This window comes from Xylaria bambusicola, assembly GCF_022495145.1.
Source record: "Xylaria bambusicola strain CBS 139988 unplaced genomic scaffold F5B22scaffold_30, whole genome shotgun sequence".
In the NCBI taxonomy this organism is placed as follows: Eukaryota; Fungi; Ascomycota; class Sordariomycetes; order Xylariales; family Xylariaceae; genus Xylaria; species Xylaria bambusicola.
The window spans coordinates 328930-344762 of NW_025953583.1; the positions used below are offsets into that span (position 1 = coordinate 328930).

At 50.7% G+C, this 15833-nt stretch overlaps 3 protein-coding genes across 3 annotated transcripts; 1 reads left to right on the forward strand and 2 right to left on the reverse strand.

Moving 5' to 3' along the window:
• Nucleotides 1-1669: 1669 nt before the first annotated feature.
• F5B22DRAFT_647989 (uncharacterized protein) lies at nt 1670-3472 on the reverse strand (the record flags this gene model as incomplete). The annotated part of the gene is made up of 3 exons (XM_047978963.1): nt 1670-2105; nt 2164-3128; nt 3215-3472. The coding sequence occupies 3 exons, from the start codon at nt 3470-3472 to the stop codon at nt 1670-1672; spliced, it is 1659 nt and encodes a 552-aa protein (XP_047829464.1).
• A 4309-nt stretch (nt 3473-7781) lies between these two features.
• On the reverse strand, nt 7782-9386 carry F5B22DRAFT_277234 (CAP Gly-rich domain-containing protein). The gene is made up of 3 exons (XM_047970256.1): nt 9375-9386; nt 8499-9145; nt 7782-8379 (listed from the first exon to the last, which is right to left on the reverse strand). The coding sequence occupies exons 2-3, from the start codon at nt 8733-8735 to the stop codon at nt 7891-7893; spliced, it is 726 nt and encodes a 241-aa protein (XP_047829465.1). The 5' UTR covers nt 8736-9145; nt 9375-9386; the 3' UTR covers nt 7782-7890.
• Nucleotides 9387-10170: 784 nt separating this feature from the next.
• On the forward strand, nt 10171-11595 carry F5B22DRAFT_612566 (uncharacterized protein). The gene has a single exon (XM_047975351.1). The coding sequence runs from the start codon at nt 10525-10527 to the stop codon at nt 11185-11187; it is 663 nt and encodes a 220-aa protein (XP_047829466.1). The 5' UTR covers nt 10171-10524; the 3' UTR covers nt 11188-11595.
• The last annotated feature ends 4238 nt before the right edge of the window (nt 11596-15833 follow it).

Consider the following 15833-nt stretch of genomic DNA (forward strand, 5'->3'; position numbering starts at 1 on the left):
AGGGGGCCGCGGCTGCCTCTTAAAATAACCTACACGCCTATTTTCAGGAGGATCACGTCTGATTCAGGGCAGTTTGTCTATGTAAATATGATGTATAGGTACTGTATATCAATCACAGGTACTTGCGACCCCGAAGCTGAAGTGACCATCTCATGAGAATGAAGGAGTACACATAACGCAAGAAGCATGAAGCAAAATACATGAATATGAAGCGAAATAAAACTAAGATGATGCTTCGCTTTAATAAATTCGGTATTAGAAATCATGTACTACAGTATGTTATGCATGAGGGAGAGAGTAGGAGGTATCATTCAACATAGTGTATATCATTGACTATGAGAACAAGGTACTAGTACACCTTGAAATCATATATCATTAACGCATTCTCATCTTGGGCACGTATACGGGACGGACATACGAGGCATAGTAATAACTGGCACATAAAAGATCTCATCGCTTTCCAGTACAAAAATCGTCATTGGTAATAGCCTCGAAACGACTCTACCAATTCCTAAACGAAATCGTGAGTATTCCCGATCTCAGGAGCTTCATACGCAAATAACACACCAGCTAACTCACAGACACATAGACACATGTAAAAAGCAAGATACACATCTCAGGCTCAGCCCAGGCCTTCTCACGTTAAGACGTATGTCCAAAACAACATCACCAATAGAGAAAGACATAACAAAAAGCGTACTATATCCTCATCATCTCAGTCCAGAAACCACCACACACACACCTACCAAACCTACCCAACACCACGATCCAACCCCACATAACGCAAGCCAAGCCCGTAGCCCTACATAATCCATGAACCCATCAGGAACCCAGCCCAAACCTTCCCGCATGCCCCCCCCATGCTGACAGAAGCCCGACGCCAAAATACAAGGAGGCAATTCCCTCGCCCAAAGCGGCTACCTACATACACACACCACCCACACACATAACATAACATACATATACATGCCCGATAAAAAACCACGTGGTCGAAGAGCCGCCATGTAAGGCAAGAGAGGGGGGGAGACGAACCGCAACTGGCTGGGGGGGGCAGTTCGAAACATACATATACGGTACATTACATGCCACCCTAGCGTTACATCGTTTCGGGCATGGTTCGATATTTTTAAGGTTAATGTGGATGGATGGATGGATGGGACTTGTATGACTAAGGGGATGATGATAGAAATGAGAGCCAATGTCACGAATGAGTTATATCACAATATGAAGTGAATCAAATAATTCGTAGAATTGTATATACATACGTGCTTCTCATGTTTACAAGCCTGGATAGCATATTCTCTTCCTTTGCATCCGGCGTTCGTCTATGTACCATATCCCATACCCCATACTCATAACCTCCCTTATAAAATGAAACTGTCGCAACTCCCCAACGGATATCAGTAAAGTCACCAACCCCCCACCCCCCCTTCTCCCCCCCGGAAATCTATGTTATGATGCCCCTCATCGCAAGACGTATAATATCAATCAATCATGTGTCCCCAACGCCTTACGATGCAGTTAATGTTGTTCTCTACCACCGAGTCCTTAATCGCAACGCTCAATCAAACTCAAATACCAGGTGACCACCGCACGCATGATTATTTTACGAACCACTTTTGTTTGGCCTAAAGAGAAGATAGAGTCACGCCTAAGTAGGAAAATAAACTTAATGTTGTTGAGTCGAGGCAGGTGGAAGCGAGGTTTGTACGGTCGAAGCAGGCGCCGCTGGGGGTTCAGGGGTTGTAGCATTGCTTCGAGACTCGCTCCGGATATGGAGTCTCTCTCTCAACCGGTCTGTCAGTCTAGAGTGACGACGCTCGTCATCTGCAGCACCATCTGAAGCTTGCTGCGACTGTCTATATTGACGCAAGGCTTGGAGGCGCTCATCCACCGATGCGTGGCGGAGTCGGTTCCAGTCAAAGAGTCGCGACCGGCGTCGTCTGTGAGTTTCATCGGCGGCGGCAGCTGATTCTGGCGCATTGCCTTCGCGAGTGTCGGGTGGAGGGGCTAGAAGACCACCGGCTGTAGGCGCGGCATCTTGCGTCGCAGGGGTGTCATCCTCTTCGCCCTCAGCATCTTCTGGGGGTCGCAAGTCCAGACGACTATGAATCAAGTATTAGTCTGCTGTATCAGATCTAAGATGTATCACGATCAACTTACCACAAGGGACATGTGCCAGAGACATTCACTAGCCACGGGTCTACACAAGCGGGGTGGAATTTGTGGTCGCAAGGCAAAACCCGCACATCTTCGCCCTTGGTAAAGTCTTCGGTGCAAATCGAGCATTGCAGATGATCCTCTTCGTTCTCGGGTTCCTTGTCTGCTTTGTTCTGCGTTGAACCTGTTGTGGCAGGCGCACCCTCTTGCTCACGCTGTGACGCTGCGTGGTCGGCTGCTTCCGAAGATGACTCGGGTACAGTAGCGTTGTTTGATGTATCATTCGTCGCATCTCGCGAAGCATCCGGCGTCTGTGATTCAACTCTGTTGACATTCTCAAGCGCATTTTCTTCATCTGGCTTTCTTTGGTCGTTCTCGCCAAATTTGACAATGGGCAGAGTCTCTAGCATGGCCATAGCAAGGCCTCTGGCACGACTCCGACGGGGTCTACCATTTGCGCTTGGTCGTGGTCCATAGCGTTCGGGGTTGCGATGTGCACGTACAGCTCCCGTGGCAATGATAAACAAAAAGAGGAGGGTTATCAGGCCCGTAATAGCATACAGAATGCTCATAGCGATGGCCGAGGTGCTACCAGGTCGGCCCTGTTGTTGATTGTCTGGAGCGACTGAGCTACGCATGATTGAGGCCATGCACGTATCCGAATCAGTTGTTGCGATAAAGCTGTGGACCTTGGCGGCATCGTCTTGACTCGCCATTGTCCAAATGCGACTGTATGGCAGGTTTCTCCCTCCGAGGAAACAGATCGGTTTCGTTTTACTGTAGAGTAGAATAGCGGCCGGCGCGGCAGAATTGCTCATAACTGCATTTAACACACGATCAGGAGAAATCAGATTGGAATCATTATTAGACGCTCCGTCGCAACAGAGGAAAACGACCTTGTCCGTGTAGTTGACTTGGGTGAAATTAGAGTAGTCAAGTATGACGAGGTCACCTTTGACATCCGGTAGCTGGTCACACATCATTAGCCACGGTTTGACAGTAGTGGACGGACCAAAAAACGGTATGCAACACTTGCAGGCGGCACATAACTCACCTTTTTCACATCATCTGGCTGAAGCCCAGCTTCGCTGGTCAACGGCACAACATCAAATGGTACGCCGCCAGGCGAGTTATCGGCGATTTCAGGGGTTTCGATGACAAGGGCCATCTTCCACTGGGCAAGGTAGTTTGTGAGATCTGTGGGCGTTGTAGAGGCATCGTCATCAGCAGCAGACGCAAAGGAAACAAGGGATGCGATGCTCAGAGCTATCCACGCCTTTACAATAAAAGAAGTTAGGGCCACCACCGCCATGCTCATCTATCGTCCAAGGTGCACAGGATAAGGCAGCGTTGGGCGAATTGGCAAAACTTCTAGATAGCTACGAAGCGGCAGGACGAGATGCAGTCACGGCCACGCGAGGAGGCGGGTCGCAGAAAGCGGTTGCAGGCACAGGCGCAGATGCAGACGCAGATGCAGCGTGGATAGTGGATAGTGGCTAATGGATTGGCGGGCTGGCGGGACGTTGTATGCGCGGGTTTAGGCGGGCGGAGTTCTCTCGAATGTTGGTGTCTCTAGAAGGCCTGGACACCTATGGGTAACAATGGCGATGTCAAAGAGAGGAATGAATTGTCGCATCTGAGGGTATCGTGACGGCACGGCCGGGAAAGGTGACAGCGTGGACTGGACTAAACTGGACTTCTGGACAGGATCTCCGGGAGCAAATGCTCGATCTCCTCAGACCGTGTTTCTGGGGGTTCTTGATCGGCGACAGGGCACGGCGACAACTCGCAACAGCATGGGTCGGGGCGAAGAAGCGCCGGGTTGGCTTGGTGTTTGATCTCTCCCAATACGCATACATACAGCCAAGCGGAACACACAAGAGATGGGATGGGATGGCGATTGAACCTTTGCAGTCTCAATTCGAGCAGCCTCACAGCACCGACAGATGGATAGATGGATGCTAGGTATGCACTATGCTATCAAGCTATCATGCTACCATGCTACTGTATGGCACTACAGATGGGACAGATTGGACAGATGGGAGATCCGGGGAAGAGAGCGAGAAGGCATCACGAGAGGAACTTAGGCGCACGGTGACATCGGGTCTGACACTTGGAGACTTGGAATCTGGAACAAAGGAAAAACGAAGGGGGTTTGGGGGGGGGGGGGGGGCGACGGAGCGATGAGCGAACCGCCAACTAAGGGAAGGGGGGCCGTTAGTTAGTAGACAGTTCAAGTTGGGGAGAGAAGGATGTCGGATGGATGACGGATGACTGGGCTGTGTAGGTTGTGGTTAGTGTATTGTAGTGTATCGTAGTGTACCTACATTCATTACATCCATCGTCAGGATAGATAACATGATGGTTTGATTGCTTGTGAAGAGGAATGTTCTCTTCCATCGCTCTCCTCTCCTCTCCTCTCTCCTCTCTCCGCTCTCCGCCCTCATCGACCTATCTACAGTACTCGCCTACGGTACCTATTTGGCCTCTAACAGCTGACCTGCCGCAAGTGCTGAGACCCTGTCGAGCCTGTCCAGGCGATAGAATAACGCTACCGCACACTAATCAGGTGCGCTGTGGGGGATGAGCGATACACTAAGTACACTCAAAGTGGGCTTCCCGTTTGACAGGAATCACCTCCGTCACACACGATAATACCCGATTACATGGTCTCAGTAAGTACAGAAGCGGCAGGAATTGGAATTGGAATTGAAATGAGTGTCCTCAGGCTTTCACACTACTTGAAATAAGGAATGATACTGCGGCGCAGTCGCCAGATAAGCATACTATAAGTACCTGGGTAGGTAGAGAAGGGTGCAGATAGGTAGCATGCGACATGCAGGATTTGGAATCAGACAAGACAAGTGAAGTAAAAAAAGGCCTTGTCCTGCCATGCCCTTCCCTGTCATAGCCAATGGAAATAGTATAAAAACACAAATAAATTGACCAAGACATTGTAGGAGCTCAGTTGCATTTACCACGCCTTAATTGGCTGCTGCCAAGGAAGCAGCCTACGCACGCATCAAACAGCACACAACTACACAGCCCACAAGTTACGTGCATCCATATGAATGTATACACATCTTACACAGTAAGTAAGTGAGTAAATGAGTAAGTACATGACGACGTGATGCCATTCACTAGTAATGTACACAAGGTTCGCCTTGTAGGGTACCGGGTTGTAGGAGCGAGTCCAAGCACGCCGGACATGTACCTAAAGTGTGAACTGTATGTAGTGTACTATGCGTCCTTCCTGTACGGTACCTATTTGAAACCCCCTTCCAACGCCAACGCTGTTTGCGCCAATGATTATTGAAACGTCGATAATAATAACAATAACATCAACACCAACAACAACAACAAGAACAAGACACCAGAGTTGAGACAGACAAGGCGCAATATGATACCGGTACGGCCTACCTTAGTGTTCGCGGTATGGCGCTCTGTCTGCCCTTCCAATATACTTAGGTCCCGCAGCCAGAATGAGTTTGATGATGAGTTGATGCGACCTACCTACTAACATCAGGTAAACATATCATCAAGTTCCACACTGGCGGATTTGCGGCTCTGCGCCCATCTTCTCATCCCCGAACTGCCTACCTACATTACATTACTTACTTACGCAGGTTGCCGCTAGGACGCCCATGTTTCGGTGCCCGTACTTACATTACACACAGCGTGATCTCCGCTCCAATCTTACTCCGGCTATTCTTCCGAGGCCGACTGTGTTGGGATGAATGAACTTCGGGTATAGGTAGGTTGGTAGGTACGGTAGGCAGGTTAGCCAACCTTTTCCGACACGGCGGATATTACAACGTGATATTGTAACCACTCCAAGCAGATCCACGGCAACACCCCCCCTAGTAATCGCTCATTTCTGCCTGACCTTTATCCCGACAGCGGATGCGGATGGGAATGGTTCTCATGCGAATTGGCGAATTGGAAAATCCTGTTCATGCCATGAAACAGCGTGCTGTGCCGCTCTGATCTCTTCCTAGGTACCGTAGGTATAAGCCAATCTCCGTCCCTCAGTGGCACGCTTTACGCGGGTGCGCTAGGCAATTCGGATCTTCTATCCCCATGTCAGCTAGGACTCCAGGAAATACCAAGTATGACCAGTGGTGTAGGTGTTCTCAAACCCTAGTTCCAAAACAGTTCAGTTTAGAAAGAGTAAGTATATCGCATAAATTATCAGTTATAACGTTTGTTGTTCGCAGGCTGTCTGTCTCTCTACTGTGAGTAAACAGGTTGGTAGTAGCTGCTAGCATTATTGGAACGAATATGCTTTGAGTTGTTAAGACATCTCAAACGTGCTCAAGAATCATCGTTGATTCAAGTCGTCCTGTTACCAATATGCACCACACCCCCCTTGTAACCTCCTACTTATATCTCAACATGAGTATAGGTACACCCCAGATTTTCCCAAGAACCCTTCAGCCCGCTTATCGAGGGTTTTCGATGCAACCGTGTTGATGCAGAAGAAAAAAAAATTGTAAGATGAAAAAAAAAAAAAAATCGCTCGCTAGAATGCCTATACCTGGACTAGTTCATCGTAACACCTTGGACGCCTCTCATCAGCCATCATCTCACATACGTAAGCCGCGCATTAGTTTAGATTGGAGAGAGAGGCAGAGCAGGACGCACGGGAGACTGGCCGCGGCGGTCGCCGGGTTTCATTACATGCATAAACGCTGCTCGGCTGCATGGCGGGTGATCCTCGAAATCCCTCGCGCAGCACGGTATTGGTTCATCGGCAGGTTCGGAATCCTGGCGTGTAACCCCGGCACCAAAGCACAATCCTTCCGCTACCCTGCTGCTGCCCTGCTTGCGTTGCCCACGGCCGATGTTGGTTTGTTGCGTTCGCTGCTCATGTCAGATCTCCCAAGGACTACCTAGATACCAAACTGCATGCGCTCACTAGCCCTACACAGTAGCTCTCTAGCTCTCTAGCTTCCTAAGTAGCTTCCTACAGATAGACTAGTTAAAACTGACTAGTACTTAGTTGCTACCAACTCACATTTGCCGGGTGGCTTCGATGGTTCGGAGCAGGGGTCTGGGTGGGTAGAGTTTGAAGAGAGGGATACCAACAGTACACGTGAACCAGATGAGTGTTGGTAAGAGGATCTCGGTAATATAGGTCCATGAGTGTATAGCACAGCCCTATTCTATCTGAAATGTACCGGGGAAGACGACGACGACTTCATATTTGGAATGATATAGGGGTTTGTTGTTATTATCTGCAAAGCTACATAAGGTATTATCGCCCCAATAATGGATACCAATATGTGACATGGAAGTGGGCTATTGCGTTAGAAAGGTTACTTTCGAGATATTGGGCTAAATGCACGCAACTATATACTATATCTTTGAGTGAGCAAAATGAAAGCATAGCGCTGGGTCTAGACTGGGCAGACCACATAAATTACAGAAGAATGAGGCGGGATGAAGACTAACAAAAAAACAGTACTGACCCTTGCATCCATCCGCATTATCATCTGGATCTAAATGGTAGGGATTAAGAGGTCGTGGTATTCCCGCTAAGTGGATGCAATACGGGCTTTGCAATGACTCGAGGAAGTCTGAAATAGAGTGTACCACAACGAGGTCATCTCTTGTATTGGTTTAGAGATACCTATTAGCCGCGTGAAAAGAAGGGTACCCCATGCTACCATTCGTGTGGCCGGCGATTTTGCCGTCTACCAGAGGACGGATGAACTGGTCTAATGCAGGCTATATCTCTTCCATGTCCTCTAAATCGTCGAGGACTGGCCAATCACCAACCTCGACTCGCTCTGGCCTGACGAACACGCCATGCTTGAGTGAGGATTCCTCACCCCAATACCTGGTGCCTCCTATGCTACCATCATTCTTCCCGACCGGTTCGTCGAGATGAACGCCGACCCAAGCGCCCAAGGTGCCAGGTATCTCCTTGACCTCGCCAACAAACTTGATCTCGCCTCTACGCGTATCATCCCCACCCACCCGACATCGCTTCCCGGGTTCGATGCCTCGACTCTTGATCTCCTGGTCGACGGCATCCACCTTGGCCTTCTCGAGGCTTGGAGCATCAGGATTGAACCGGCCGAGTTTCTCGGCCTTCTTCCAGGCCAGCACTGAGTCTGCCTTCTTTTCGTATTCTTCAATTGGCATGACATATTTCTCGACGCTAGATGTGTCGTTGAAGTTCAGCCTAGCCCCAGGTGGCCGAGTATCGACGATCTTCAGGGATGTTAGCGTCGGCAGTTCTCTAGCAGGTAGGATGGCTGCACAATATTGCACCCGGTGACCGGGCCGGGGACGACGAAAATAGTGTCCCGGAGTACATGTCTTCTTCTTACCTGTAACTCAGCGTACGGCGCCAAGCGGAAGTTGGTGAGGAGCGTGACATCCTCATCCTCGGCTTCGATAGCCACGGTCTCGTTGGCCGAGGTCTTCAACCTCAGGCGCTGGCAGGAAGGCGGGATGCCCGTGATAGGTTCGAGCTTGCTCTTCAGCTGACTTATGGACCATGAAGGCGTGATTCGCCTCTCGGAGGAGGAATTCTCCGAGGTGACTAGAAGTGGAACATCGGCCATGTTTACTACAACTGTACGTACGTAGGCAGGTAGGTAGGTAGGTATGTAAGATGACAACAGCGACGTGTGCGTGAACGTGGCTGAATGACAAGCTATTGGCGCTGTGCTTCCTGGAGGGACCCTTGCCTCGCTTGCCTGCCTGCCTGCTGGTTGCTTGCTTGCTTGCTTGCTTTTCTTGCTGAAACAGGAATGTCTTCCGTTCACTCGCGGCGTGTCCACGTAGGGCTGATGGCTTCAACAGACTTAACCGAATAGGCCAGACTCCGACTCCCTTGACCCCTTGCCCGTAGACAGTGAGTACCGTCGTCTGACGATATGCGCAGCACTTATGCGAGGTGCCTCAGACGACCGACCACGTCCGCAATACAAGACAATCTACAGCTATGTGTCTTCGTATAATCCTCGGCGGCCTAACTGTGTGTGATCAATATCCGGCAGCGCTGGCGGGTTTTAGGTGAGTTGGGTACCGGCACGGTATATGGCTAGCCTAGCCCGGTCCTTGGGTCTTGACTGTTCGTTCGGGTGTCCACAAGTCCACAAGCAAACAAGTCGGGCACAGCTACCGAAACGAGGTATCGCAAGCGAGAAAATGTGGCTGGGTAGGTACATAGGTACTTACATATGTAGGTAGGTACCTACCTGTTCTGAGTGATGCTGTGGCTGTGCTCCGGGCTCCGGGCTCTACCCAGCCAACCTCAGGCTTCTTCAATGTATGTATGTAGACCAGGTACTATACTACATGTAACCACCCCCCGTGGTGACTGAGTTGGACAGAGGAGTGATGAGTCAATCCATGATTCAGGTTTTCGATGGAGGACTACGGCTAGATTAAGAGAATGTCTGCTAATTAGCCTCTTAAGCTAGATGGCGTGGTGTAAATAAGTGCTTAGTCGGCAAAACGTGGCACTCTCGACATCCAGATCTTGCTTGGTCCACCCACCCAACCTGCCTCTACACTACACCACCAGGAATCAATTAATTACACGACTGGAGTATTTCGAGTGACATTCAATTGTATGCTACATTACGATGTAACCCGCCGGGACTGTAGCGTGCCTACAGAGGTATATACCGATGGTCTCTATAGCCCAGGGTATATTGGCTGCCAGGGGTTTCAGAACATACTTACATAGTATCCTACGTATCCTACGTATCCTACATTACCTGCCGACCTCAGTGGACACAAGGCCATCAAGTACGAAGTAGGGTAGGTAGGTAAGTAGGTAGGTAAGTAAGTAGGCAAGTAAGTATATGTACTCTGCATCACGATGTAGGTAGGGACTTACAGGAGATAGGGTATTGGTGCTTGCATCGTACATGTTGAAGATACCTACAACACCACATCCTACAAACTGGTACCTACCTACCTATCACAGATGGTCATATACCTACAACACCTGTGTATACGTGTACTACTGGTATACAACCTGTTTGCCCAGGCGTACATACGTACATACGATGCAGGCGTTTGATTCTGTTTGATGTAGAGGTGTCTAGGTAGCGTACGAAGCAGATGATAAGGTACCTATTGAGTACATGTAGGCCATGTGATGCACTCGCCCGCTGCACCTATGACATCTCGTTCTTGTTCTCTTCCTCTTCCTTGACTAGAGGACATGTACATACTTGCTAAGTAGGTACCTATACAAATCCACATCTATCTATCTATCTATACATAGGTAGTGCACTACACTACGCTTGCTACCGCGAGGTTACATGGACCAGAGCGGGTGGTGTACAGGATGTGGATGTGAATGAGGATGGTGAGGATGGGGATAGGTAGGGATGGATGGGGATGGGGAGGGACGATGGGAATGGGAATGGGAATGGGAACAAGAGGTACCACCATCCCAATGCCCAGAGGTACCGTCACAGCAAACAAAGCACTTGTTTCAGAGCCGCGTGGTTTACCCCATTGTCCTCTGCCTGCTGCAGGCGTCTCTTGTTCTTGTTGCATGCACGAGGGGATGACTGCCGATCCGTACCTACAGAGACCCCAGGACTGACCAGACCCAGCTCTGACCCAGGAGCCGAGATCCTTCCGCCTGCCGTCGCGTGTTACCAGCGACAGCGCCGATCCGATATTTTCATTGGATGCCGCCGTTTGTATCGTCGATATGAGTCTCCAATTTGGTTGCTACACGACAGCTTCTTCGCAGCATCGAGACCTTCATTCACCATCCTCAACCCTCAACTCTCATCTCGCGTCGCTCATCGCCCATGGCTCACACTACACGTCCGTTGTGGTCTGGTCTGGTCGTGGACGTGGACGTGGACGTGGAGAGGCCGCCGCGGGGGAACACGACGGCCGCCGGATACCGACACGCCTCACCTCCTCCTCCCCACCCACCCGGCCTCCCTTCCAGACAACACACCCTTCCCAAGTACTACACCACACCACTATACCTCCCTTCTACCTGGGCACAATCTCATCATGTTCGCTCTAGACTAGCAGACCGCGTCTACAGTACCTACTCTATCTCACAATGCTTTTCGCGTTAGGTATCGATGCTGTTGGCTTAGCGTACGCGGTAAGTAACTTTTGCCCTCAGCTTACGGGTTGAAGAACGGGGGGACACGGGAACTGGGGCCAATGACTTCACCGCCAAGCAAACGAAACAGATTTGTAGTTGCAACGGCATGGAACTGCTCAGTACTACCTACATATACTAAGTATGTTACGAAGTATACACTCCCCTGTGACTTGTCCGACTGGACAGGTCATATAACCCATCCGCCATCTTAGCACCAGCTGGCGAACAGGAGGCGTTCGACGCCAGGGCGCCCGCCCTTACATACATACATACATACATAGTACATCGTTGTTGGTTCGTCAGTACTATTAATGATACGAAATAATGCAACTTTGATGATTCGCTGCAGCACCTTATGCTGGGCCAAATTACCGTTCAGTTACCTACCTGCCTACCTGGCCACCTACCTATCTCTCTACCCGTACCATAACTTCTTGCCGTCTTTTCTCCCCAGACAGGCGGAGTCTAAGTATCCAGAGATGCCTCGCATTAATGCCCAGCGCAAATAGGGAGATGGCACTCACATATAGTCACGAGGCTGCACTGCTCACCGCTCTCTTCTTTCCAAGTATTGACGGACGGACACGCGCTGCCGTCAACCTCCCTCCCTACCTACCTAGCTGTCCTTTTTTACCCTGTTTTAACCCGACCGGTACTCGGCATTGGTGTTCAGCAGAACCTAATAAATTCTGTCTGCCCATCTAGATGTACTATACATGACACAAGCAAAAATCTTCAGGTACCAAAGACGGTTAAAGGCCTCCGCTACGACCCAATGCGTTAAAGCAGAGAACAAGGTTCTGGTAGCGAGTATGCAGCCTGACGTCCGTGCTGGAAACGAATCTGCCAGCGTGACATTGTAACGGTGGCATAGGTAGATTTAGATCACAGATCGCTCAGCCATCGTACCAGTGCATGCAGGTTGTTTACCAGGTCCAGCCGTTGATGCGAGGCCAACGCAGCTGAATATCTAGCGGGTCTGATTAAGCGGGTGAAGAGTGGAGGGTTCTAAAACCGGGCCGTGGTCATGGTTGGATCATGGCTGGTCTAGAGCCCAACCGAGTGGTCCTGAGATTGACTGGTTGGCTTTCCCAGACTACCAGAACACGCGATGAGCACATTGCAAGAGACAGAGGCACATGCGCCTTGCCTCACTTGACCTCGTGTCGCACCCAGTGCCACAGCTCATCCCTAGGACGATGGTAGCCTTATCTAAGTAGAGAAGTGTCTTGTATCAAATACAGGTGCTATCGTAAGCGCTATATCAGATGAAACGTCGAGGTTTTTTCGAGAAGAAGACCTGCCTGCCTGCCACTTTCTCAGTAGCGTGCTAGTGAGCTTCTTCATGCCGCCAACTCATTACTATGATAGGTGCATGACGAGCAGAAAGGCCATCTCCCTCAGTGTCACCCCATCTTCCGCATTTCCGGATCCGACGTAGGGCAGAAAAAAAAAAGGTTGAGAACGCCCAGCAGCGAGCGTTTGCAACTCATAGAAATGCCAACCCTATAAAAGTAGAATTATGATCCACAAACGGAAGTATAGGAATTGGTGACGATCCCGTTTGGCTCGGGCAGCAACAGCTAAAAAAGCCGGTCGACGATCAACCATCTACCCTTGTCACACGTTTCGGTTACTGCACTATCTACTTCGGGTGCAAAGGACAAGGACAAGGAGTCGGAAAACCTCACTATCTGAATGAATGAAGCTTCAATCGAACCCTTGCGATGACTCGTGTGCTGGGCGCGAGCACCGCCTACACCACATTGGAATCTGGGATGCTCCTCTGGCGGCTTGGCTGGCTGTAATTATCGTACGAACACCACAGATGCTGCTGCATGCCTTGCCTATTTGCCTACCGGTAGTGTACGCTAGACTCATTATTACCGACATCGCCTCTTGCCGTTAAGCTCCTTGTTTCCCATTTGGACAGTGAACACGCAACCCACAGTTCTTCGCTTCTTTAGCGGGCTGGAGAGTGGCGGGCAGTCCCCCATACCTGGGACAGACTGGGACAACATACGGTCAAAGTAAAGCCGCAGCAGGGCTTCGTGCCTGCGCTTTTGCAGTAATCAGGCATAAGTACCATGTACGGGGATGGAGCGCAGGGGGGGTGCGGGCTTTTCCAATGACAATCCATCCGCATAAGCCAGGGCGATCGTGGTTCATGGCAGTTAAAACGATCAGACAGGCTAGTTCCTGGTACAGAATAAGGGATGGGTACTTCCTTGACAAAAAGTTGCTTGCGCACGCGCGCGTGTGTGTGTGTTTCTGGTGTGCATGATAACTGACCGCCAGTTCACTCGCAACCCAAGAGACGTACCTACTTACATGCCATACTTCGTAGTCGTAGTATTCCCGGCGGCCGGGAATGGACGGCTAAGCTGTCTCTTCTGTGTGGACGTCATCATCCTGGGGAAGGGGGGGCGCATTTGGTGATTTTCTGATCTTCTGTCCAGGCTCGTCTCACAGACATTGTCTGATCTGAGGTGGGCAAGACGGGCTGAAATGAAGGTGACATTATCTAGATGGATGGAGATGGATGGAGATGATGGAGATGATGTAGATGAGGCCCGCACAGACGTCGAGTTCAAGAAAAAAAGCCCCGTTTCCCGCATCCGAGGCAACAAAGCCTTGTTCATGGCGGCCGCAGCGGGTTGGCAATCAGACAAGGTACATTGTGCCGGAGGAGATGCCGGGCGGGGATTTTTCGTGGGAACTCGAGGGACAAAGCACCACCGCCAAACAGTTGGCTTCTGCGGTTAACGCTCCCCGATCTCACCAAGACCACCACCACCACCACCACCACTCCCATCCACGCATCCACGCATCCACGCATCCATCCATCCATCCATCCATCCTCCACCAACACCAACGCCAATACCAATACCAATACCAACACCACCCACGTCGTCTACATACCTACCTACCTACCTAGTACAACACGCCCACACACGCCCGCCCGCCTGCCTGAACCATGCGCCGCCCACGCAGACTAATTTGCACGTACAGAGTAGGTAGGTAAGTAGATACTTGGATGTGCCAGGATCATTTGCCATAGGCGCGCAAACGAGTCGCTTCTGTTACCCCCCACTCACCTGCGCACGCAGTCCGCACAGCACAGCGAACTGCAAATTAAATATTGACCTAATAACACTCTCTCTGCCTCTCTCTCTCTCTCTCGCTCTACTATAGGAAACGCCCCCCTCCCCCCCCCCTCCCCCCTAATATCTGTAATGCTGCTCTCGCTCGCCCTATGCGGCGCCGGCTAGGTCAAGAGATGCTGCCGTAGTCGAGCTTAGTGCAGCGCCGACTGGGCTTCATCGTCAGCAGCCAAGCCATATCCGCCATGCGCATCAGCAGCACCAGCATAGCATAGGGTTGTCGGTTTCAATGGGCTCCACTCATGAAGGAGTTTCATGGCAGCCACCGCCACTAGATCTGTTTATCTGGGACCTCTGGAACTGATCGTTCGACTGATGTGACCTCCCCCGAACGTCCTCTCTGCTATCTAATAAGCCCTGTGCTTCCCACCACGGTGCGGCACGGCGGCTCGTCCAATGTTTTCAGATCGTGGACAGCTTTGTGCATAGTGGCATGGTGTAGTGCTTGATCTACCTGCTAAGCCTAGAACCCTATACTCTGCTGTGTATGCTCTATATCCTGGTTCTTGCTGTCGTGTTCGAACTTCAGGGCAACTCCTTGATGCTCTTCCCGGTGTTGGTTACCCTTGTCCCGGCCAGACGTTCATGGAGCTTCAGGACACGCGCGGTACCTACGTTCGTTTGGTTTCCGCTGCGTTTCTTCGGTTCGCCGCTCCAGTTGCGTCATTAATCCGCCGTTCTCCATGTATCTAGTGTGCCAGCCGGTGAATTGTTCTCTGCGAGCTCATGCATGCTTTCGTGGCCATGTAATCAGCCCCAGTTTATAGCTCGTGGGTAACAGAGCTATGTGTGTGTGTGCGTGTGCGTGTGTGTTCAAGCCTCTGACTCCCACTTGGAGGATCTCAAGCACCAGCGTCCTGAATCGGCATTGTAGTGATCGAACCGACTACCTAACCTGGAGGTGTCTGCCCTACTTACATGGGAGTTCTGTCTCACCGACTCGTACATTGCTCGCCCAGTAGCGTGATGCCTCTTGCCCTTAGTCTGGTGAGTGGTACGCTACGCAACAATGCCTCCCATCAACCCGACTGACTGACTGATCTTATAATACCTAATACCTGATACCTGATAGACTGACACACAATAACTGCTGTCTAGAACTGGATCTGGGATCCACATTGAATGTTTGGATACCTACACCACTTGTTTTCATACACCCCTCCCCTGCTCCCGCTTGGACTTCCTCACCTGGTACTTACAATGCTTGGTCTACTTTAAGGCTTCCTCGAAATACTTGGCCCTAGCATAGCAGAGTCCCCCACTACCACCACGACCACCACATTATTTTCGTTGACTTGCTGTCCGTTGCTTCTGTAGGGACCTCGTTTGAGCTTTTTCTCTTTTAATGTCTAGAATACGCTGCACACCCAACGTGGCCCCTCTTGTGACACTCTTCTCCC

What these genes read in the sequence shown, in the direction of transcription:
- F5B22DRAFT_277234 (XM_047970256.1), bottom strand. Translation starts at nt 8,735, where the DNA reads ATGGCCGATGTTCCACTTCTAGTCACCTCGGAGAATTCCTCCTCCGAG. An exon ending in CGCCGTACGCTGAGTTACAG is followed by an intron (nt 8,380 to 8,498) that starts GTAAGAAGAAGA and finishes ACATCCCTGAAG; the next exon opens with ATCGTCGATACTCGGCCACC.
- F5B22DRAFT_612566 (XM_047975351.1), top strand. Translation starts at nt 10,525, where the DNA reads ATGGGGATGGGGAGGGACGATGGGAATGGGAATGGGAATGGGAACAAG.